Raw genomic sequence first — 24334 nt, 5'->3', positions numbered from 1 at the left:
ATCTGACCCACTGGAATTGTGATACAGTGAATTATAAGTGAAATAATCTGTCTGTAAACAATTGTTGGAAAAATTACTTGTGTCATGCACAAAGTAGATGTCCTATCCGACTTGCCAAAACTATAGTTTGTTCACAAGAAAACACTGCCTCCTACTGCTCTCTCCTCGTCTGACCATGTGTTCTCGCATACCCGAGAGCATCTGGTCAGAGGGGTGGTGGCACAGGAATCCTCATCTCTCCCAAGTGGTCATTCTCAATTTTTCCCCTAACCCATCTGTCTATCTCCTCATTTGAATTCCACGCTGTCACAGTCACTAGCCCATTTAAGCTTAATATCCTTGTCATCTATCGCCCTCCAGGTTCCCTTGGAGAGTTCATCAATGAGCTTGACGCCTTGATAAGTTCCTTTCCTGAGGATGGCTCACCCTTCACAGTTTTGGGGGATTTCAACCTCCCTACGTCTACATTTGACTCATTTCTCTCTGCCTCCTTCTTTCCACTCCTCTCCTCTTTTGACCTCACCCTCTCACCGTCCCCCCCTACTCACAAGGCAGGCAATACGCTTGACTTCATCTTTACTAGATGTTGCTCTTCTACTAATCTCACTGCAACTCCCCTCCATGTCTCCGACCACTACTTTGTATCCTTTTCTCTCTCGCTCTCCTCCAACACTACTCACTCTGCCCCTACACAGATGGTAACGCGCCGCCGCAACCTTCGCTCTCTCTCTCCCACTACTCTCTCCTCTTCCATCCTATCATCTCTTCCCTCTGCTCAATCCTTCTCCCTCCAATCTCCTGATTCTGCCTCCTCAACCCTCCTCTCCTCCCTTTCTGCATCCTTTGACTCCCTGTGTCCCCTATCCTCCCGGCCGGCTCGGTCCTCCCCTCCAGCTCCGTGGCTTGATGACTCATTGCGAGCTCACAGAACAGAGCTCCGGGCAGCTGAGCGGAAATGGAAGAAAACTAAACTCCCTGCCGACCTGGCATCTTTTCACTCCCTCCTCTCTACATTTTCTTCATCTGTTTCTGCTGCTAAGGCCACTTTCTACCACTCTAAATTCCAAGCATCTGCCTCTAACCCTAGGAAGCTCTTTGCCACATTCTCCTCACTGCTGAATCCTCCCCCCCACCCCCCCCCCCCCTCCTTCCTCTCTGTGGATGACTTCGTCAACCACTTTGAAAAGAAGGTTGACGACATCCGATCCTCGTTTGTTAAGTCTAATGACACTGCTGGTCCTGCTCACACTGCCCTACCCTATGCTTTGACTTCTTTCTCCCCTCTCTCTCCAGATAAAATCTTGCGACTAGTGACTGCAGGCCGCCCAACAACCTGCCCGCTTGACCCCATCCCCTCCTCTCTTCTCCAGACCATCTCCGGTGACCTTCTCCCCTACCTCACCTCGCTGATCAACTCATCCTTGACCGCTGGCTATGTCCCTTCCGTCTTCAAGAGAGCGAGAGTTGCACCCCTTCTCAAAAAACCAACACTCGATCCCACTGATGTCAACAACTACAGACCAGTATCCCTTCTTTCTTTTCTTTCCAAAACTATTGAGCGTGCCGTCTTTAGCCAACTCTCTTGCTATCTCTCTCAGAATGACCTTCTTGATCCAAACCAGTCAGGTTTCAGGACTGGTCATTCAACTGAGACTGCTCTTCTCTGTGTCACGGAGGCTCTCCGCACTGCTAAAGCTAACTCTCTCTCCTCTGCTCTTGTCCTTCTAGACCTGTCTGCTGCCTTTGCTACTGTGAACCATCAGATCCTCCTCTCCGAGCTGGGCATCTCCGGCGCGGCTCACTCCTGGATTGCGTCCTACCTGACCGGTCGCTCCTACCAAGTGGCGTGGCGAGAAGCTGTCTCCGCACCACGTGCTCTCACCACTGGTGTCCCCCAGGGCTCAGTTCTAGGCCCTCTCCTTTTCTCCCTATACACCAAGTCACTTGGCTCTGTCATATCCTCACATGGCCTCTCCTATCATTGCTACGCTGACGATACACAACTAATCTTCTCCTTTCCCCCTTCTGATAACCAGGTGGCGAATCGCATCTCTGCATGTCTGGCAGACATATCAGTATGGATGACGGATCACCACCTCAAGCTGAACCCTGGCAAGACGGAGCTGCTCTTCCTCCCGGGGAAGGACTGCCTGTTCCATGATCTCGCCATCACGGTTGACAACTCCGTTGTGTCCTCCTCCCAGAGTGCGAAGAGCCTTGGCGTGACCCTGGACAACACCCTGTCGTTCTCCGCTAACATCAAGGTGGTGACGCGATCCTGCAGGTTCATGCTCTACAACATTCGGAGAGTACGACCCTGCCTTACACAGGAAGCGGCACAGGTCCTAATCCAGGCACTTGTCATCTCCCGTCTGGATTACTGCAACTCGCTGTTGGCTGGGCTCCCTGCCTGTGCCATTAAACCCCTACAACTCATCCAGAATGCCGCAGCCCGTCTGGTGTTCAACCTTCCCAAGTTCTCTCACGTCACCCCCCTCCTCCGCACACTCCACTGGCTTCCAGTTGAAGCTCGCATCCGTTACAAGACCATGGTGCTTGCCTATGGAGCAGTGAGGGGAACGGCACCTCCGTACCTTCAGGCTCTGATCAGTCCCTACACCCAAACGAGGGCATTGCGTTCATCCACCTCTGGCCTGCTGGCTCCCCTTCCTCTGCGGAAGCATAGTTCCCGCTCAGCCCAGTCAAAACTGTTCGCTGCTCTGGCACCCCAATGGTGGAACAAGCTCCCTCACGACGCCAGGACAGCGGAGTCACTCACCACCTTCCGGAGACATTTGAAACCCCACCTCTTTAAGGAATACCTGGGATAGGATAAAGTAATCCTTCAACCCCCCCCCCCCCCCAAAAAATAAAATAAAATAAAAAGTAAAGTAGTTATCCCACTGGCTATAGGGTGAATGCACCAATTTGTAAGTCGCTCTGGATAAGAGCGTCTGCTAAATGACGTAAATGTGCCCTTGAGCAAGGCACTTAACCCTAATTGCTCCTGTAAGTCGCTCTGGATAAGAGCGTCTGCTAAATGACTAAAATGTAAATGTAAATGTAAACAAGAAATTTGTGGAGTGGTTGAAAAACGAGATTTAAAGACGCCAACGTAAGTGTATGTAAACCTCTGACTTCAACTGTACCTCTGCTGCAGAGGATAAGTTTATTAGAGTAACCTGCCTCAGAAATTGCAGCCCAAATAAATGCTTCACAGAGTTCAAGTCACAGACACATCTCAACATCAACTTTTCAGAGGGGACTGTGTGAATCAGGCCTTCATGGTCGAATTGCTGCAAAGAAACCACTACTAAAGGACACCAATAAGAAGAAGCGACCTGCTTGGGCCAATAAACACGAGCAATGGACATTAGACCGTGGAAATTTGTCCTTTGGTCTGGAGTCGAAATTGGAGAGTTCTTATTCCAACCGCAGTGTCTTCGTGAGACACGGTGTGGGTGAACGGATGATCTCCGCATGTGTATTTCCCACTGTAAAGTATGGAGGAGGAGGTGTTATGTTGTGGGGGTGCTTTGCTGGTGACACTGTCTGTGATTTATTTAGAATTCAAGGCACACTTAACCGGCATGGCAACCACAGCATTCTGCAGCGATACCCCATCCCATCTGGTTTGGGCTTAGTGGGACTATCATTTGTTTTTCAACAGGACAATGACCCAACACACCTCCAGGCTGTGTAAGGGCTATTTGACCAAGATGGAGAGTGATTGAGTGCTGCATCAGATGACCTGGCCTCCACAATCCCCCGACCTCAACCCAATTGAGATGGTTTGGGATGAGTTGAACCGCAGAGTGAAGGAATAGCAGCCAACAAGTGCTCAGCATATGTGGGAACTCCTTCAAGACTGTTGGAAAAGCATTCCAGGTGAAGCTGGTTGAGAGAATGCCAAGAGCGTGAAAGCTGTCATCAAGGCAAAGGATGGCTATTTGAAGAATCTCAAATATAAAATATATTTTGATTTGTTTAACACTTTTTTGTTTACTACATGATTCCATATGTGTTATTTCATAGTTTTGATGTCTTCACTATTATTCTACAATGTAAAAAATAGTAAAAATAAAGAAAAACCCTTGAATGAGTAGGTGTGCCCAAACTTTAGACTGATAGTGTACATACCATTCTATTGGTTGCAAGAATTTTGTATAATAATTTAAATAAGAAAAACTCAAAGTTTTGAATCAGGCGTTGTTTTGTGTATTTGTATTTTTTATTTATTTATTAAGGATACCCATTAGCTGCTGTGTATCAGTTCATAAACCATGTGCCATGGATTCGGCACATCGAAAATCTCTTCCCAACTATTTTGCAACCTGTATGGCGCAGCCGTTCATTTTTTGGTCCTTAAATGGAACTGGTATACTTTTTTATCACATTATTTTTGTAAAAATTTTGGTCTTTAATGTAGGGCCGACAGACAAGTTCCTTACCTTCTCCCCTTTCGATTAGCCTCCTCCATTTTTGGTTGTAATTTTGGATAGAGAAGACATTTCCATATATTTTTGTTAGCTCCATGTGTGACATAACTCCACTTCATTACTGTTTGTTTGGCTGTCAACAGGCTCGGCATCACTCCCCCCCCCCCCAGGACAGGCTCTAAGGCCTGTGCGTCTATTCAATTATATTTACTCTCTTCTTCCTGACACAGCAATTCACTGTTGAGATTACCTGTCTGTCTTTGTGTAGTAAACTTAATTAACATACTTTTTTTTGTGATAGTCCATCTTCTCTACAGACTATCACTAACGTTTCAGCTAACGATCCACTAACCCTAGCCCTAACCCTAACCCTTACCCTAACCCTTATTCTAAACCTAACCCTAACAGTGCCTTAGCAAGCAGTTGCTTATCAACAGATAGTTTGCGGATAGTATGAAAATCCGGACTATCCAAATAATGTGTGACCTTTTTTTCTGGCAGAATTGCACTTTGGGTGAAGGTTGGGAGAGTATTGTTGTGTCAAAGCTTTCTAAAAGTATGTGCATTCTTCAGTATGATCACTGGAACTACTATATAAATATTTATTTAGTAACATCTGAATGGACAATTTACATACTAGGTCTTAGTTTCATGGTACATTTTGTGTTTACAGTATGCTAGTATCTCACATGTAATCAACCAAAGAGCATTAGAAATGACAACATTACAGAAAAAAAGAACCCATGCACAGTACCCAAAGAACAAATATCAATGAATTGTAACAATGTGTGATAAAACAAGACATAAACAAGACTATACAGTTACCTCCCAACTGAAACTGGAACACTTTTCTTTTTTTCCCAGTTGTTTTTTAAACAAATAGTACTAATGAATGGCCACTGGACATGCAGTTGACTAAACATGGTCCCCCATGCAAGAATGTCACAGACTCAGCGGTGGGAGCACATAGGGCTGGTTTCCCAGACATGGTTTAAGCCTGGTTCTGGATCAAAATCACTTTTAAATGGAGATTCTCTATTTAGCATGTTTTTTAGTCCAGGACTAAGCTTAATCTGTGTCGGGGAAACCGAGTGTAACATCTACCATCAGCTTAATGCTCTCTCCTCCTCTTTTGATGCTGAGGCTCTCTGCTGTTCCTCTTCTTCACCACCCTGTGTTCTCCTCATCATAATAATAATAATAATAATAATAATAATAATAATAATATCATGGTGAGGGAGGAGTCTTCAGAGAGTTGGTGGAACCGCCCTGACTTCCACCTGCAGTCCCCTGGCCCACCCACTAGAGAACACACAGATAGGAAACAGAAACACAGTCAGAGAGATGAACACAACAACCAGGTTACAGTATATGAGGTCTGGGAATACAATGGACAGCTGAATTGCACAAAGAGGAAAGATTCAGAGGTTAAATCTAATTTCAGCAAATGGAAACGGGGAGGCTGAAGTCACATAATGCACTCTGAAGATTGCATTCGTTTGACCAAAAAATAGTCCTATGTGTGTGTTCGGCCCCCCTTTGCGTTCTGTCGCGCCTCTGTCCGCAAATCAATTGTCACGCACTGTGCCTCAGAAATGCCATGCTCCGTTTAATAAAAATCACACACTAATTTCTCTACTTTCAGAGGACCTCCAATTCAGATTGCAGTTAGTTTAATAACTAGCAAGTATTTTTCAGCTGGCATTTAATAGCTTAAAAAAGGAGAGAGGGAGAGAGGGAGAGAGACTCTGTGTAGAGAAGATGAATAAAGAGGGTGTGGCCGGGGATGTGAATTATTGATGACAACTGTCTGTGGTCTTGAGGGTCAGCGAGTCTTGCACAAAGATTTCAAAACACCAAAGTATGAAAAGCGGCGAGGGAAAATAATGAAAAGTCAAGTGTTTGTGTTTGTGGTTGATGGGTTAGTAAGCTTCCGCTTGGTTCTAGTGAATACACCCCAGGGCTTCTGACTGTGCAGCTACAATGTTAGTCAATGACAGGCACTTCCGTTATTTCATTGTGTAGGCTGCATTACTGTAAACGTTGATGTAGTCCAGGAACTGTTTCTGGTCTCCATTAATGAGGGTGGAGGAGTAGTGTTTTTAAATAGCTTAGTGAATTAAGCCTCTTCCTCTCCTCCTCTCCCACTACATGGATGGATTGTTTTGTTTATACACTGCTCAAAAAAATTAAGGGAACACTAAAATAACACATCCTAGATCTGAATGAATGAAATAATCTTATTAAATACTTTTTTCTTTACATAGTTGAATGTGCTGACAACAAAACCACACAAAAATGATAAATGGAAATCAAATTTATCAACCCATGTAGGTCTGGATTTGGAGTCACCCTCCAAATTAAAGTGGAAAACCACACTACAGGCTGATCCAACTTTGATGTAATGGCCTTAAAATAAGTCAAAATGAGGCTCAGTAGTGTGTGTGGCCTCCACGTGCCTGTATGACCTCCCTACAATGCCTGGGCATGCTCCTGATGAGGTGGCGGATGGTCTCCTGAGGGATCTCCTCCCAGACCTGGACTAAAGCATCCGCCAACTCCTGGACAGTCTGTGGTGCAACGTGGCGTTGGTGGATGGAGCGAGACATGATGTCCCAGATGTGAACGGGCGGGCCAGTCCATAGCATCAATGCCTTCCTCTTGCAGGAACTGCTGACACACTCCAGCCACATGAGGTCTAGCATTGTCTTGCATTAGGAGGAACCCAGGGCCAACCGCACCAGCATATGGTCTCACAAGGGGTCTGAGGATCTCATCTCGGTACCTAATGGCAGTCAGGCTACCTCTGGCGAGCACATGGAGGGCTGTGCGGCCCCCCAAAGAAATGCCACCCACACCATGACTGACCCACCGCCAAACCGGTCATGCTGGAAGATGTTGCAGGCAGCAGAATGTTCTCCACGGCGTCTCCAGACTCTGTCACGTCTGTCACATGTGCTCAGTGTGAACCTGCTTTCATCTGTGAAGAGCACAGGGCGCCAGTGGCGAATTTGCCAATCTTGGTGTTCTCTGGCAAATGCCAAACGTCCTGCACGGTGTTGGGCTGTAAGCACAACCCCCACCTGTGGACGTCGGGCCCTCATACCACCCTCATGGAGTCTGTTTCTGACCGTTTGAGCAGACACATGCACATTTGTGGCCTGCTGGAGGTCATTTTGCAGGGCTCTGGCAGTGCTCCTCCTGCTCCTCCTTGCACAAAGGCGGAGGTAGCGGTCCTGCTGCTGGGTTGTTGCCCTCCTACGGCCTCCTCCACGTCTCCTGATGTACTGGCCTGTCTCCTGGTAGCGCCTCCATGCTCTGGACACTACGCTGACAGACACAGCAAACCTTCTTGCCACAGCTCGCATTGATGTGCCATCCTGGATGAGCTGCACTACCTGAGCCACTTGTGTGGGTTGTAGACTCCGTCTCATGCTACCACTAGAGTGAAAGCACCGCCAGCATTCAAAATTGACCAAAACATCAGCCAGGAAACATAGGAACTGAGAAGTGGTCTGTGGTCACCACCTGCAGAACCACTCCTTTATTGGGGGATGTCTTGCTAATTGCCTATAATTTCCACCTGTCGTCTATTCCATTTGCACAACAGCATGTGAAATGTATTGTCAATCAGTGTTGCTTCCTAAGTGGACAGTTTGATTTCACAGAAGTGTGATTGACTTGGAGTTACATTGTGTTGTTTAAGTGTTCCCTTTATTTTTTTGAGCAGTGTATAATCCTGCTTGTGTTTTATTGTCCCTATACAAGCTGGAGAAGCAGAGCTCTATGGCTTGTTGTTTACTAACACCTTGCTGTCTACTTCCCCTTGAGATGTGTGGTCATAATGTCAAGGATAAAACTTCATATTTCTTCTTCCATCAGTATACATGTTGACTAACATAGAAAGACGGACGGACGGGCGGACATACAGTATAAATGAGTGAATAGATTGACACCCACACACACATACACACACGCACATACTGTACCTCTACTAGGGGGTGCCAGTGGGCGATGGGCTTGCGGGGGTATGACAACATCTCGTTCCAGTGGCAACGACCCAGGCTCTCCGCCTCGTTGCCCACCCTACACACTCCAATGATCTCGTTGTGACCTACACTATGGGATGGGGGTCACATCAAACATACGGTCACATCAAAACCTTCTGTTTCCATACATGCACTCCCATTCATGTTTTTGTTTAAAAAAATATATATAATAAAAATCATATTGTAGGTAGTCCACTTGTCTGACAGAATAAAAAGCCCTGTAGGTTTGGTATCCTAGTGCATTTTCTGTCCAACAGCGTGTTCTTTGGTGTAATAATTATAGTGATGTTTGGCAGATTATATCAACTCCTCAAATATTTACTCTGACCAGCATCAGGAGGCAAGGAGTCTGTACTCTGTTCTCCAGGCTTGTTCGTCAACATTTTCATTTTTTGTAATGTTGTTTTCTCTCTATGGAGCTGGGTTAACAGAATGCCAGCTGCTTTTCAAACCCATGATCAACTAAAACGTGTTACACTTAGGAAGTCTCAGCTACAGTACCAGTCAAAAGTTTGGACACACCTACTCATTCCAGGGTTTTTCTTTATTTTTTATTATTTTCTACATTGTAGAATAATAGTGAAGACATCAAAACTATGAAATAACACATATGGAATCAGGTAGTAACCAAAAAAGAGTTAAACAAATCAAAATATATTTTAAATTTGAGATTCTTCAGATAGCCACCCTTTGCCTTGATGACAGCTTTGCACACTCTTGGCATTCTCTCAACCAGCTTCATGAGGTAGTCACCTGGAATGCATTTCAATTAACAGGTGTGCCTTGTTAAAAGTTAATTTGTGGAATTTCTTTCCTTCTTAATGCGTTTGAGCCAATCAGTTGTGTTGTGACAAGGTAGGGGTGGTATACAGAAGATAGCCCTATTTGGTAAAAGACCAAGTCCATATTATGGCAAGAACAGCTCAAATAAGCACAGAGAAACGACAGTCCACCATTACTTTATGACATGAAGGTCAGGCAATACGAAACATTTCAAGAACTTTGAAAGTTTCTTCAAGTGCAGTCGCAAAAAACATCAAGAGCTATGACAAAACTGGCTCTCATGAGGACCGCCACAGGAATGGAAGACCCAGAGTTACCTCTGCTGCAGAGGATATGTTCATTAGAGTTACTAGCCTCAGAAATTGCAGCCCAAATAAATGCTTCACAGAGTTCAAGTAACAGACACATCTCAACATCAACTGTTCAGAGGAGACTGTGTGAATCAGGCCTTCATGGTTGAATTGCTGCAAATAAACCACTGCTAAAGGACACCAATAAGAAGAAGAGACCTGCTTGGGCCAAGAAACACGAGCAATGGACATTAGACCGGTGGAAATGTGTCCTTTGATCTGGAGTCCAAATTGGAGATTTTGGATTGCAACCGCCGTGTCTTTGTGAGACGCAGTGTGGGTGAACGGATCTCCGCATGTGTAGTTCCCAACGTAAAGCATGGAGGAAGAGGTGTTATGGTGTGGGGGTGCTTTGCTGGTGACACTGTCTGTGATTTATTTAGAATTCAAGGCACACCAGCATGGCTACCACAGCATTCTGCAACGATACGCCATCCCATCTGGTTTGGGCTTAGTGGGACTATCATTTGTTTTTCAACAGGACAATGACCCAACAAATATTCAGGCTGTGTAAGGGCTATTTGACCAAGAAGGAGTGATGGAGTGCTGCATCAGATGACCTGGCCTCCACAATCCCCCGACCTCAACCCAATTGAGATGGTTTGGGATGAGTCAGACGGCAGAGTGAAGGAAAAGCAGCCAACAAGTGCTCAGCATATGTGGGAACACCTTCAAGACTGTTGGAAAGCATTCCAGCTGAAGCTGGCTGAGAGAATGCCAAGAGTGTGCAAAGTTGTCATCAAGGCAAAGGGTGGCTATTTGAATATATTTTGATTTGTTTCACACTTTTTTGGTTACTTCATGATTCCATATGTGTTATTTCGTAGTTTTGATGTCTTCACTATTATTCTACAATGTAGAAAATAGTAAAAATAAAGAAAACCCCTTGAATTAGTAGGTGTGTCCAAACTTTTGACTGGGACTGTATGTGTTTGTATACCGCTAACATACTGCTTTCTCATTTTATTTTCAGTGTATCGTAGTCACCACAAACCTGCAGGCTATTTGCAGAAAATAAAACATAAACTGCTGCCATAATGATATGGAGTTCAGTTCATAAAAGCTTTACAAAAATGAAATGTATTTACCGATCGTAGTCCATCACTGCTATTAGGAGACTGATCTGATCAATGTTCTCGGGAGGTACATCAAATACTATGGCTTCGTTGTAGACAGGATTCAGAGTGTTTCGCTTGGTGGATGTTTTCCTCTTCTTCAATCTCCGTCCCTCACACATTAAAGACACCTTCACATAGGGATCTAGAGAGAGTTGGGACACAGTGGGGGAAAGGGGAAACCCAAGGAGTAACTGATGGGGTACGTCCACATAGGCCTATGGTCAAAATTTGTGCACTATATAGGGAATATGGTGCCATTTCGGATGCAGACATGGCCTCTTCAACAGTCGTGCTACATTGATATGTTTTGTCATGCCTTCTGCTCAATGGACCATGTTATTAAAAGACTGGGAGACAGAAATTCCATTTGATATATTACCCTGTCATATTAGACTAGACCCCAGTCCCTACATTATTGACCCCCTACCTGAGGCTCCAGTGATGTCCATGGCTTTGAGGTTCCTAGCCTTGATCATTGTGATGGTCAGCCTTCCAGCCGTTGGTAGGTAACAGAGGGAGAACATGAGATCGCCCAAGTCCACATTGTCCTAAAAAGTATTGAAAACATCAGTGAAAAATGTTTAGTAACCGAATGTCTCACAATGTCATCATACATTATAGCTCTGGCTTCCCTGTTAGAGATTCTGCAGGTTCACAGTGAGTTAACAGGAAGAGCAGCGTTCCAATTATCACTTTCGAAAATAGCTTTTCTGTGAGAGAGTAATGTGTTCGTCAGACACCAGCATCACTCACAAGGTTAGTTACCGGCAGGGAATATGGAGGCCACAAGTCTCACCTCCGGTTGAGGCATGCACCTCACAATGGTAGGTAACCCTGACAACCCTGTTAATCCTGTAGGTTTTTGAAGCTGGGAGCCCACTAAATAAGCAGCATCTTCAGGCTTGGCTAGCACTAGCCTGACATCTGAATAAGGCTTTGTGTGCGTGCGTGTTTGTGCATACCCATGTGGTTGTGTGTGTGTGTGTGTGCGTACGTGTCACAGGAGATTGGTGGCACCTTAATTGGGGAGGACGGGCTCATGCTAATGGCTGGAGCCGAATAGGTGGAATGGTATCAAATACATCAAACACGTGGTTTGATGTGTTTGATGCCATTCCATTCACTCCATTCCAGCCATTATTATGAGCCGTCCTCCCCTCAGCAGCCTCAACTGGTGCGTGTGTGCTCCTTAGCCTTTAGCTGTACAGGCCTGTTATAACAGATCATTCCCCCTGTGTGAAGATTCCCGTCAGCAGGCCCCTGGGCTCAGTGTGAGGGAAGCCCCATTATTCTGCATCAGCAGGAAAGGTCAGTCCAGCTCTCCACAGAGAACCACTCATTATCAGGACTGCCCTGGTCACCTCCTGCCTGGTCAGTGGTCAGTCCCAGTATCACAAACACACACACACACACAGCCTCCCCAAGAAGCTAGCTAGCTCACACCCTGCTGGAGCTCTGTTGCCAGGGATATCAGGCCATTCTGCCTGGCTGTCATGGCTCTGACAAGCCCATCGTCAACATTGGCAACTGGGTTTAGTTCCTCATATAGCACACTGTGTTCTCTAAGGGAATATGTTCACTGATGAAGTAACTGAAGTTTGAATATACTGAAAGGCAAACACAGCTCCATTTATGCTCATTGCTCACTCAACGTCGACGGACCTGAATTGGAAAATGTATTTCTGTAGGAATAGTGTCCCAAACTGTAACTTCAAAGCTCAAAAGTTAAGCTCAAAGTTTAAGAATAACATGCTGTCTGTTGCGCTACATTGTTCTAATGTGCTGTATATGAAAAATGCATGTTGCTATAAGTGGGTCTCAACTCTGATAGTTACTTTGATGTTCCATTTCAAAGCCTCTCTAAAACACCTCACATCACATCCACCAGAGATCAATGGACATGGTTGCTAAGGACTTGCACTAATAATGTATGCTGTTTGTTGTGTTCTTCTTTGTGCATTGTAATTCATGTCCTGTCCTGCAAGGAATGTGAAAGATTTTGGAGGTTGTTGTTGACTTTTAGTTTTTAGACAAGGACATTGATTGGGAGTTTGAAAAAGGTCAGGTGCAACGGTGGAAAATGTAGAATTGGGACATTCATTCAAGCATCAATAAGTGTTCTATCTGGATAGTTGTAATGGCAGATCTAATGCAATCTACTGTATCCAAAACAACATTAGGGCGCGCTAATACTGCTCTCTGGCCCGTCCAATATCACTATCAATTGAATCAAACAAAATAGTTGATTTATCAAGGCTGTCAACATAGGGCAAGGAACCACAGTGACCTCTAACCTACAGCATCATCAGTCCACACTTTGCAATACAAACACACACAGACACACACACACAGACTCTCAGCCTCTACACACACACACACACACACACACACATATTAGGGGTGGAACCATGCAACCCATCCCTCTCAGGCTAAATAATCAAATTACCCACTTCCATCTGCAGACTATAGGATAACAGTCGCCTCTTACTCGTTGAAGCACTTAAATCAAGTCTGTGGTGGAATTATGGTCACTTGTGCTCTTTCAATGAAATTACACTGGAGCTCTAAAGGCCTCCAATATGGCTGAGCGAGAATGTTGGCAGTCTATCTTCTGTAATTATCCATCACCCTGGGATCTCTCTCTCTTTTTAAAGGGCCTCTTAATAGACAGGGTGTGTTGCTACCATGTTAGTAGAGAGAAACAGAGGGAGACAAAGAGAGAGGGAGATAGAGAGGTGAAATAGCCACCGTGTGTAAGGCCATGTCGTGCCATGTCATTTTATTACATCAGCAGACAGTAAGTCAGCAGTTGTGACCCACTGTGGAACGACATGAATCCCCACTTTAGCTGTGCGACCCGGGCTGGTATCTGCTAAATGTACACTGACAGAATCAGGGTAAGCTAACACATTAGAACTACCTAAGACAGTACTCATGTTTAACTAGTTAACAACAACAGAGTTTGGGATGTTGTCATCTTGTGAATAAAACATTCTTAAAGTCCCAATGCAGCCGTTTTTATATCAATATCAAATTATTTCTGGGTAACAATTAAGTACCTTACTGTAATAGTGGGAAAAAATTATATTGAGCAAAAATGACTGTGGGAAACTGAAAACTAGCTGTTATTGGCAGAGATGTTCGAAACACTCTTTGTTATTGGGCTATTAACCAATTTACGCATGGAAAGCCAAAACTCCCACCCATGCATACCTGCTGATTAGAAGGTCCTGTGTAGATTTTATTTTCAACCAGCAACTATCAGGAAATAACACTGATCACATTTTTGGTAACACTTTATTAGTATAGTCCATCTGTTGATGCTCTACAGACTATCAGTAACATTTCAACTAACTATCTACTAAACCTAGCCTTAACCCTAACCTTAACCCTAATCCTTACCCTAAACTTAACCATTACCCTAATCCTAACCCTAAACTTAACCTTAACCCTTACCCTAACCCTTATTCAAACCTAATCCTAACCGTAACCTTAACAAGCAGTTGCTTATCAACAGATAGTTTGTTGATAGTATGGCCATCTGTAGAGCATCTACATGGACTATCCGGACTATCCAAATAAAGTGTGACCAAATGCTTTTATAGTGTTAGTTTCATCAGCTGTTTTATAATATTATATAAAACACAGGAAAAACTGAATTTTGACTGCACTGGGCCTTTAATACTCAATGGACCTGGTGGAAATGTGAATAAAATCTGGATGTGTTTTTCAGTGGTGACCGCTCTTCTCTCAGCAGTTGGCCTAGTAAATCATCCTGATTCACCTTTTCCTCTTCCCTCTGTCATTCTCTCACACTGATAAATGGATTGCCCTTTACGTACTTTACTCCTCAATGTATTTATCTTACTTACTTAATTCTCTTCATTACTGGAGGAACAACGAGGCCTGAATATATTTACAGATGACCTTAAAATAGTTGAAAAACAAAAATGCAGTCCTGCATCACTCGCATAGGCCTAGATAATGCCATAATGCTGGAATCAATAATGGTGGAAGTGCCACGTCCGTTTGCAATATTACAACAACAAAGAAGTTACTGCAAACAACAAACACTGTTTTTTCCCCCCTCTGACATCATTGCATGCAGGATAGAACAGCAGAATATGTAAAGACATTTTATTTTTTTTACATTGTGCGACGCTCCCCACCTCCGCTTCGTCAACAAAACAAAAATAAAAACCATGGCGGTGGGGCGGAAGTACATTATGCTGCAGTGGTGGTTATTGTGGAGCTAGGTAGTAAACCTGCTGCAATGGATCATGCCACACACAGTCATGCTAATTACAGTATGTCCCAAGTTGGCTCAGATCAGTACTATTGACTGTCGTTGCAGGGACACAAATTACTGTGCTCTTTGTAATCTTTGTTATAACAGCCTGACAATTAATGTGAACCTGAAGAGGCTATTGGTCTGAGTTCTAGAATAGATGAGTTAAGCTGTGTCTAATTAAAAGTGTTACCAAAGTGGTAAACAGCAACAGGTCCCTCCATCCATCCAGATCCAGATCCTTTATCTTCCTGACAGAATAAACCGTAAGTGATCCTGTTCTATTGTCTAACGGTTCAATTCAACACTCAAAGGTGGCTTTCTGACCTAGAGGCTTATAGAGACCAAGTAAAAGGTTTGGAGCTGGTGCACTTGTATGGGTATTTGTGTCTCTCTCTGGCCCTGGAAGATGTGGAATAAGGAAAAAACTAACATTTTTCATTGTTATCGAAGAAGTACAGGGGCTTGCGAAAGTATTCACCCCCCTTGGCATTTTTCCTATTTTGTTGCCTTACAACCTGGAATTAAAATGTATTTTTTGTGGGTTTGTATCATTTGATTTACACAACATGCCTACCACTTTGAAGATGCAAAATATTTTTTTTGTGAAACAAAAGAAATAGGACAAAAAAACAGAACACTTGAGCGTGCATAACTATTCACCCCCCAAAGTCAATACTTTGTAGAGCCACCTTTTGCAACAATTCTAAAATTAGCCGCCGAAATTGTCGCAACCCCTATTACTAGCTTGTTCAACCTCTCTTTCATAACGTCTGAGATCCCCAGAGATTGGAAAGCTGACACGATCATCCCCCTCTTCAAAGGGGGTGACACTCTAGATCCAAACTGTTACAGACCTATATCCATCCTGCCCTGCCTTTCGAAAGTATTTGAAAGCCAAGTTAACAAACAGATCACCGACCATTTAGAATCCCACCGTACCTTCTCCGCTATGCAATCCGGTTTCCGAGCTGGTCATGGGTGCACCTCAGCCACGCTCAAGGTCCTAAAAGACAGTACTGCGCAGCCGTCTTCATCGACCTGGCCAAGGCTTTCGACTCTGTCAACCACCACATTCTTATTGGCAGACTAAATAGCCTTTGTTTCTCTAATGACTGCCTCGCCTGGTTCACCAACTACTTCTCAGATAGAGTTCAATGTGTCAAATCGGAGGGCCTGTTGTCTGGACCTCTGGCTGTCTCTATGGGGGTGCCACAGGGTTCAATTCTCGGGCCGACTCTATTCTCTGTGTATATCAATGATGTCGCTCTTGCTGCTGGTGACGCTCAGATCCACCTCTATGCGGACGACACCATTTTGTATACATCTGGACCTTCATTGGACACTGTGTTAACAAACTTCCAAACGAGCTTCAACACCATACAACACTCCTTCCGTAGCCTCCAACACTCTTAAACACTAGTAAAACGAAATGCATGCTCTTCAACCGACCGCTGCTTGCACCCGCCCACCCGACTAGAATCACTACTCTCGACGGGTCTGACCTAGAGTATGTGGACAACTACAAATACCTAGGTGTCTGGTTAGACTGTAAACTCTCCTTCCAGACTCACATTAAGCATCTCCAATCAAAAGTTAGATCTAGAATCGGCTTCCTATTTCGCAACAAAGGCTCCTTCACTCATGCTGCCAAACATGCCCTCGTAAAACTGACTATGCTACCGATCCTTGACTTCGGCGATGTCATTTACAAAATAGCCTCCAACACTACTCAGCAAATTGGATGTAGTCTATCACAGTGCCATCCGTTTTGTCACCAAAGCCCCATATACGACCCACCATTGTGACCTGTACGCTCTTGTTGGCGGGCCCTCACTACATATTCGTCGCCAAACCCACTGGCTCTAGGTCATCTATAAATCACTGCTGGGCAAATCCCCGTCTTATCTTAGCTCACTGGTCACCATAGCAACACCCACCCGTAGTCTGCACTCCAGCAGGTATATGTCACTGGTCATCCCCAAAGCCAACACCTCCTTTGGCCACCATTCCTTCCAGTTCTCTGCTGCCAATGACTGGAACGAACTGCAAAAATCTCTGAAGCTGGAGACTCTTATCTCCATCACTAACTTTAAGCGTCAGTTGTCAGAGCAGCTTACCGATCACTGCACCTGTACACAGCCATTCTGAAATTAGCCACCCAACTACCTCATTCCCATATTGTTATTTATTTTGCTAATTTGCACCCCAGTATCTCTATTTGCACATCATCTTTTGCACATCTATCATTCCAGTGTTAATTACGAAATTGTTACTATTTTTGCACTATGGCCTATTTATTGCCTTACCTCAATAACTTACTACATTCGCACACACTGTATATATATTTTCTGTTGTATTTTTGACTTTATGTTTTGTTTACCCCATATGTAACTCTGTGTTGTTGTTTTTATCGCACTGCTTTGCTTTATCTTGGCCAGGTCGCAGTTGTAAATGAGAACTTGTTCTCAACTGGCTTACCTGGTTAAATAAAGGTGAAATAAAATACAATAAATAAAAAATTGTCCTGCTGGAAGGTGAACCTTTGCAAAGTCTCAAATCTCTGGAAGTCTGAAACAGGTTTCCCTCAAGAATTTCCCTGTATTTAGCGCCATCCATCATTCCTTCAATTCTGACCAGTTTCCCAGTCCCTGCCGATGGAAAAACATCCCCACAGCATGATGCTGCCACCACCATGCTTCATGTGGGGATGGTGTTCTCGGGGTGATGAGAGGTGTTGGGTTTGCGCCAGACACAGCGTTTTCCTTGATGGCCAAAAAGCTAAATTTTTGTCTCATCTGACCAGAGTACCTTCTTCCATATGTTTGCGGAGTCTCCCACATGCCTTTTGGCCAACACCAAACGTGTTTGCTTATTTATTTTTTAAGCAATGGCTTTTTTCTGGCCACTCTTCCGTAAAGCCCAGCTCAGTGGAGTGTACAGCTTAAAGTGGTCCTATGGACATATACTCCAATCTCCGCTGTGGAGCTTTGCAGCTCCTTCAGGGTTATCTTTGGTCTCTTTGTTGCCTCTCTGATTAATGCCCTCCTCGCCTGGTCCGTGAGTTTTGGTGGGCAGCCCTCTCTTGGCGGGTTTGTTGTGGTGCCATATTCTTTCAATTTTTTTATAATGGATTTAATGGTGCTCCATGGGATGTTCAAAGTTTTGGATATTTCTTTATAACCCAACCCTGATCTGTACTTCTCTACAACTTTGTCCCTGACCTGTTTGGAGAGCTCCTTGGTCTTCATGGTGCCGCTTGCTTGGTGGTGCCCCTTGCTTAGTGGTGTTGCAGACTCTGGGGCCTTTCAGAACAGGTGTATATATACTGAGATCATGTCACACTTAGATTGCACACAGGTGGGCTTTATTTAGCTAATTATGTGACTTCTGAAGGTAATTGGTTGCACCAGATCTTATTTAGGGGCTTCATAGCAAAGGGGGTGAATACATATGCACGCACCATTTTTCCGTTATTACTTTTTTAGAATTTTCTGAAACAAGTTATTTTTTTCATTTCACTTTCACTATTTTGCGTATGTCCATTACATGAAATCCAAAAATAAAAGTCAATTTAAATTACAGGTTGTAATGCAACAAAATAGGAAAAACGCCAAGGGGGATGAATACTTTTGCAAGGCACTGTTGGTGGTGTGTAAAATTTTCAAAGTATTCTTGACCTCCCTACTCTTCATGCGATCCTACAGTTTATTTATGGAGATGTACCACTTTAATGCCAAATGTGATGCCAGTTTACAGCTTTTATGTTACATATGGGATGTTTGAAACCTAACTTCACCCTGAGGTATGATTTATGCATGGACTAGTGCTTGGACTTCTGATGTCCCATGCTCTGTTCCCAGGGGGGCTGGCCCAGTTGGCTGAGTGGCTGTGTGTGCGTGTGTATTTGTGTACATTATGTTTGTGGCCGCGTGTGGCCGTTTGTGTGTGTATGTGTCTGTGTGTTTGTACTTGCTTCCACTTTAAAGCAAACCCATGGCTCCCAAGTGAGCTCACCCGCATGACACAGGAAGTAGATTTTTATTTTATTTTTTGATCTAGGAAGTCGCCAAGCTTGACATTCTCTGAGAGTCAACATGTGAAAGACTGGCCTCCTGAGCAAAGCTGTGAAAATATCTACTCTATAGTATTTTAGCCTATATTTCTGACCTTATTTAAAGTGACTGGCTGTTAATGGATTGATAGCTTTTAGATCTCAATCTTTAATTTGCCTTCAATCTTCCACTAACCCTTCTCCACGTTATAGCTTTTAGCAATTCTAATCAAAATGCACAAAAATATGTACCTGTACAGGTTGTTCATCTCAATGGGTACTAATTATAGATCTATATTAACGTGCAACTTGCCCAGTGTAGAGCCAATGACAGAAAGTACCTAGCCCTAGACTTAATTGTCCTCAAGGCATTGTCTAAGCCTTACCATACTATTGATTAACTGAAATCCCTACACTGGTGGTAAATCATGGGATCATGGGAAGTGAAAATGAACACAAGTAAAAAAAGAGCATGGCCCTCCAGGCAGACAGTAAGTAGATAGATGTATGCACTCACTAACTGTAAGTCGCTCTGGATAAGAGCGTCTGCTAAATGACTAAAATGTAAATGTAAATATACAGTACAGTACTGGACTCGCATTGTCAGAAAAGCTCTGGAGTCTTAATTGGCTATCTCAATAGAAGTCTACAGTCTCATTGGAGTCTCACTGAAGGAATAAAGACTATGGTGTCATTGAAGGATTGTAAGTTGTCTGCAGTCTCAAGGGAGGACTGTAGTCTCAATTTTATATATATATATATATATATATATATATATACTACCGTTCAAAAGTTTGGGGTCACTTAGAAATGTCCTTGTTTTCGAAAGAAAAGCAATTTTCTGTCCATTAAAATAACATCAAATTGATCAGAAATACAGTGTAGACATTGTTAATGTTGTAAATGGCTATTGTAGCTGGAAATGGCTGATTTTTTTATGGAATATCTACATAGGCGTACAGAGGCCCATTATCAGCAACCATCAGTCCTCTGTTCCAATGGCACATTGTGTTTGCTAATCCAAGTTTATCATTTTAAAAGGCTAATTGATCATTAGAATGTCACGATCGTCATAATGAGTGGACCAAGGCGCAGCGTGATATGCGTACATCTCTTTAATAGTGTACTTAGCAACACGATACAAATAACAAAACAACAAAAACGATACGTGAAGTCCTCGGTCATATACACAAAACCTACACGGAACAAGATCCCACGAATCACAAGTGCACAAAAGGCTGCCTAAGTATGGTTCCCAATCAGAGACAACAAGCAACAGCTGATTCAGCTGATCCTCTGATTGAGAACCACCCCGGCCAACATAGAAACACATAACCTAGAACAGAACATAGAAAACGAAACATAGACACTACACAAAGAAACTAACACCCTGGCTCAACATACAAGAGTCCCCAGAGCCAGGGCGTGACAGTACCCCCCCCCCAAAGGCGCGGACTGCGACCGCGCCAACATAAACCCAACAGGGGAGGGGCCGGGTGGGCATTCCACCTCGGAGGCGGATCCGGCTCCGGGCGTGACCACCACCCTCTAACAACCCCCCCGTAGCGCCCCTGGTCTGGTCTGGCCACGCTGGCTGGAGCTGGACTGGACATCGGTGGAGCGGATTGCTTAGGCTCCGGTGTGGAGCAGCTGACCGGTACCTGACCAGGCACCGGTGAAACAGGCACGGGCTGTGCCGGACTGACGACGCGCACCACAGGCTTGGTGCGGGGAGCAGGAATGGGCCGGACCAGGCTGACGACGCGCACCACTGACTTGGTGCGGGGAGCAGGAACGGGCCGGACCGGGCTGACGATGCGCACCACTGGCTTGGTGCGGGGAGCAGGTATGGGCCGGACCGGGCTGACGACGCGCACCACTGGCTTGGTGCGGGGAGCAGGAACGGGCCGGACCGGGCTGACGACGCGCACCACAAGCTTGGTGCGAGGGGCAGGAACAGGCCGGACCGGGCTGGCGACGCGCACCACAGGCTTGGTGCGGGGAGCAGGAACAGGCCGGGCCGGGCTGGCGACGCGCACCACAGGCTTGGTGCGAGGGGCAGGAACAGGCCGGGCCGGGCTGGCGACGCGCACCACAGGCTTGGTGCGGGGAGCAGGAACAGGCCGGGCCGGGCTGGCGACGCGCACCATTGGCTTGGTGCGAGGTGCAGGAACAGGCCGGGCCGGGCTGGCGACGCGCACCATTGGCTTGGTGCGAGGGGCAGGAACAGGCCGGGCCGGGCTGGCGACGCGCACCACAGGCTTGGTGCGAGGGGCAGGAACAGGCCGGGCCGGGCTGGGCTGGCGACGCGCATCACAGGCTTGGTGCGAGGGACAGGAACGGGCCGGACCGGACTGGTAACACACCTCAGTACCTCTCGCCGTGCCTCTACACTCTCCCTCCCTCTAACGACCAATGGCCCCCGTAACCTGGTGGCCTTCTCTCCTCGTCCACAAACTCGCCCTGTATCTGCCTCCAGCAGCCCCGTCGTCCATGCCGTGTGCCCCCCCAAAATGTTTTATTGGGGGTGCCTCTCGTCTGTCCAACGATGACACTGTTGGCGCCGTACCTCCTCTCTCGCCAGGGCTTTAACTTTAGCCCATGGCCCTTTACCTGCGAACATGTCCTCCCAGGACCACCATTGGCCCACCTGGGCCATCGCCAACCTCTCCAGCTCCTTACCCGGCGTTTGCTCCTGGAAACGCTGCTTGGTCCTGTTTTGGTGGGATCTTCTGTCACGATCGTCATAATGAGTGGACCAAGGCGCAGCGTGATATGCGTACATCTCTTTAATAGTGTACTTAGCAACACGATACAAATGACAAAACAACAAAAACGATACGTGAAGTCCTCGGTCATATACACAAACCTACACGGAACAAGATCCCACGAATCACAAGTGCACAAAAGGCTGCCTAAGTATGGTTCCCAATCAGAGACAACAAGCAACAGCTGATTCTCGTTGCCTCTGATTGAGAACCACCCCGGCCAACATAGAAACACATAACCTAGAACAGAACATAGGAAACGAAACATAGACACTACACAAAGAAACTAACACCCTGGCTCAACATACAAGAGTCCCCAGAACCATGGCGTGACATAGAAAACCCTTTTGCAATTTATGTTAGCACAGCTGAAAACTGTTTTGCTGATTTAAAGAAGCAATAAAACTGGCCTTCTTGAGACTAGTTGAGTATCTGGCGCATCAGCAATTGTGGGTTCGATTACAGGCTCCAAAATGGCCAGAAACAAATAACTTTCTTCTGAAACTCATCAGTCTATTCTTGTTCTGAGGAATTAAGGCTATTCCATGCGAGAAATTGCCAAGAAACTGAAGATCTCGTACAATGCCGTGTACTACTCACTTCACAGAACAGCCCAAACTGTCTCTAACCAGAATAGAAAGAGGAGTGGGAGGCCCCGGTGCACAACTGAGCAAGAGGACAAATACATTAGAGTGTCTAGTTTGAGAAACAGATGCCTCAAAGGTCCTCAACTGGCAGCTTCATTAAATAGTACCTGCAAAACACCAGTCTCAACGTCAACAGTGAAGAGGCGACTTCAGGATGCTGACCTTCTAGGCAGAGTTGCAAAGAAAAAGCCATATCTCAGACTGCCTATCTTAATCTTTTATTTTTATTGGCCAGTCTGAGATATGGCTTTTTCTTTGCAACTCTGCCTAGAAGGTCAGCATCCCGGAGTCGCCCTGCCCTGCTAGAGCTGCCCCGGTCAACTTTATGTGCTGCTGTTGTGAAGTGGAAACGTCTAGGAGCAACAACAGCTCAGCCACGAAGTGGTAGGCCACACAAGCTCACAGAACGGGACCGCCGAGTGCTGTTGCGCAAAGCGCGTACAAATCGTCTGTCCTCGGTTGCAACACTCACAAACAAGTATCAAACTGCCTCTGGAAGCAACGTCAGCACAAGAACTGTTCGTCGGGAGCATCATGATGTGGGTTTCCATGGCCAAGCAGCCGCACACAAGCCTAAGATTACCATGTGCAATGCCAAGCATAGGCTAAAGTGGTGTAAAGCTCGCCGCCATTGGACTGGAGCAGTGGAAATGCGTTCTCTGGAGTGATGAATCACGCTTCACCATCTGGCAGTCCGACGTACGAATCTGGGTTTGGCGAATGCCAGGAGTACGCTACCTGCCCGAATGCATAGTCCCAACTGTAAAGATTGGTGAAGGAGGAATAATGGTCTGGGGCTGTTTATCAAGGTTTAGGCTAGGCCCCTTAGTTCAAGTAAAGGGAAATCTTAATGCTACAGCATACAATTTCATTCTAGACAATTCTGTGCTTCCAACATTGTGGCAACAGTTTGTGGAAGGCCCTTTCCTATTTCAGCATGATAATGCCCCTGTGCACAAAGCGAGGTCCATACAGAAATGGTTTGTCGAGATCAGTGTGGAAGAACTTGACTGACCAGCACAGAGCCCTGACCTCAACCCCATCGAACACCTTTGGGATGAATTGGAATGCCGACTGCGAGCCAGGCCTAATCGCCCAACATCACTACCTCACTAATGCTCTTGTGGCTGAATGGAAGCAAGTCCCTGCAGCAATGTTCCAACATCTAGTGGAAAGCCTTCCCAGAGGAGTGGAGGCTGTTATAGCAGCAAAGGGGGGACCAAGTCCATATTAATGCGCAGGATTTTGGAATGAGATGTCCGACGAGCCGGAGTCCACATTCATATGGTCATGTAGTGTGTGTGTGTGTGTGTGTGTGTATATATGCAGTTGAAGTCGGAAGTTTACATACACTTAGGTTGGAGTCATTAAAACTTGTTTTTCAACCACTCCACAAATTTCTTGTTAACAAACTATAGTTTTTGCAAGTCAGTTAGGACATCTACTTTGTGCATGACACAATTTTTCCAACAATTGTTTACAGACAGATTATTTCACTTATAATTCACTGTATCACAATTCCAGTGGGTCAGAAGTTTACATACACTAAGTTGCCTTTAAACAGCTTGGAAAATTCCAGAAAATTATGTCATGGCTTTAGAAGCTTCTGATAGGCTAATTGACATAGTTTGAGTCAATTGGAGGTGTACCTGTGGATCTATTTCAAAGCCTACATTCAAACTCAGTGCCTCTTTGCTTGACATCATTGGAAAATCAAAAGAAATCAGGTACAAAAGTATCTATATCCACAGTAAAACAAGTCCTATATCAACATAACCTTTAAGGCCGCTCAGCAAGGAAGAAGCCACTGGTCCAAAACCGCCATAAAAAAGCCAGAC

General features: G+C 45.3%; 1 protein-coding gene across 1 annotated transcript in view; it reads right to left on the bottom strand.

Annotated features, from left to right (window-relative positions):
* Positions 1 to 5666: 5666 nt before the first annotated feature.
* The window catches only part of syt9b (synaptotagmin IXb), a gene marked incomplete at its 3' end in the record, with an annotated part of 42555 nt that continues 23887 nt past the window's right edge, over positions 5667 to 24334 (bottom strand). Inside the window, exons 4-7 of the mRNA XM_084168132.1 lie at positions 11167 to 11287; positions 10710 to 10881; positions 8429 to 8558; positions 5667 to 5741 (exon numbers count right to left, since the gene is read on the bottom strand). Coding sequence (XP_084024258.1) covers positions 5667 to 5741; positions 8429 to 8558; positions 10710 to 10881; positions 11167 to 11287 — 498 coding nt within the window. The remainder of the gene's footprint in view (positions 5742 to 8428; positions 8559 to 10709; positions 10882 to 11166; positions 11288 to 24334) is intronic.

Source organism: Coregonus lavaretus, assembly GCF_964263955.1.
Source record: "Coregonus lavaretus genome assembly, chromosome: 9".
In the NCBI taxonomy this organism is placed as follows: Eukaryota; Metazoa; Chordata; class Actinopteri; order Salmoniformes; family Salmonidae; genus Coregonus; species Coregonus lavaretus.
The sequence above is the reverse complement of the archived record's forward strand: the minus strand, read 5'-3'. Positions and strand labels throughout refer to the sequence as shown.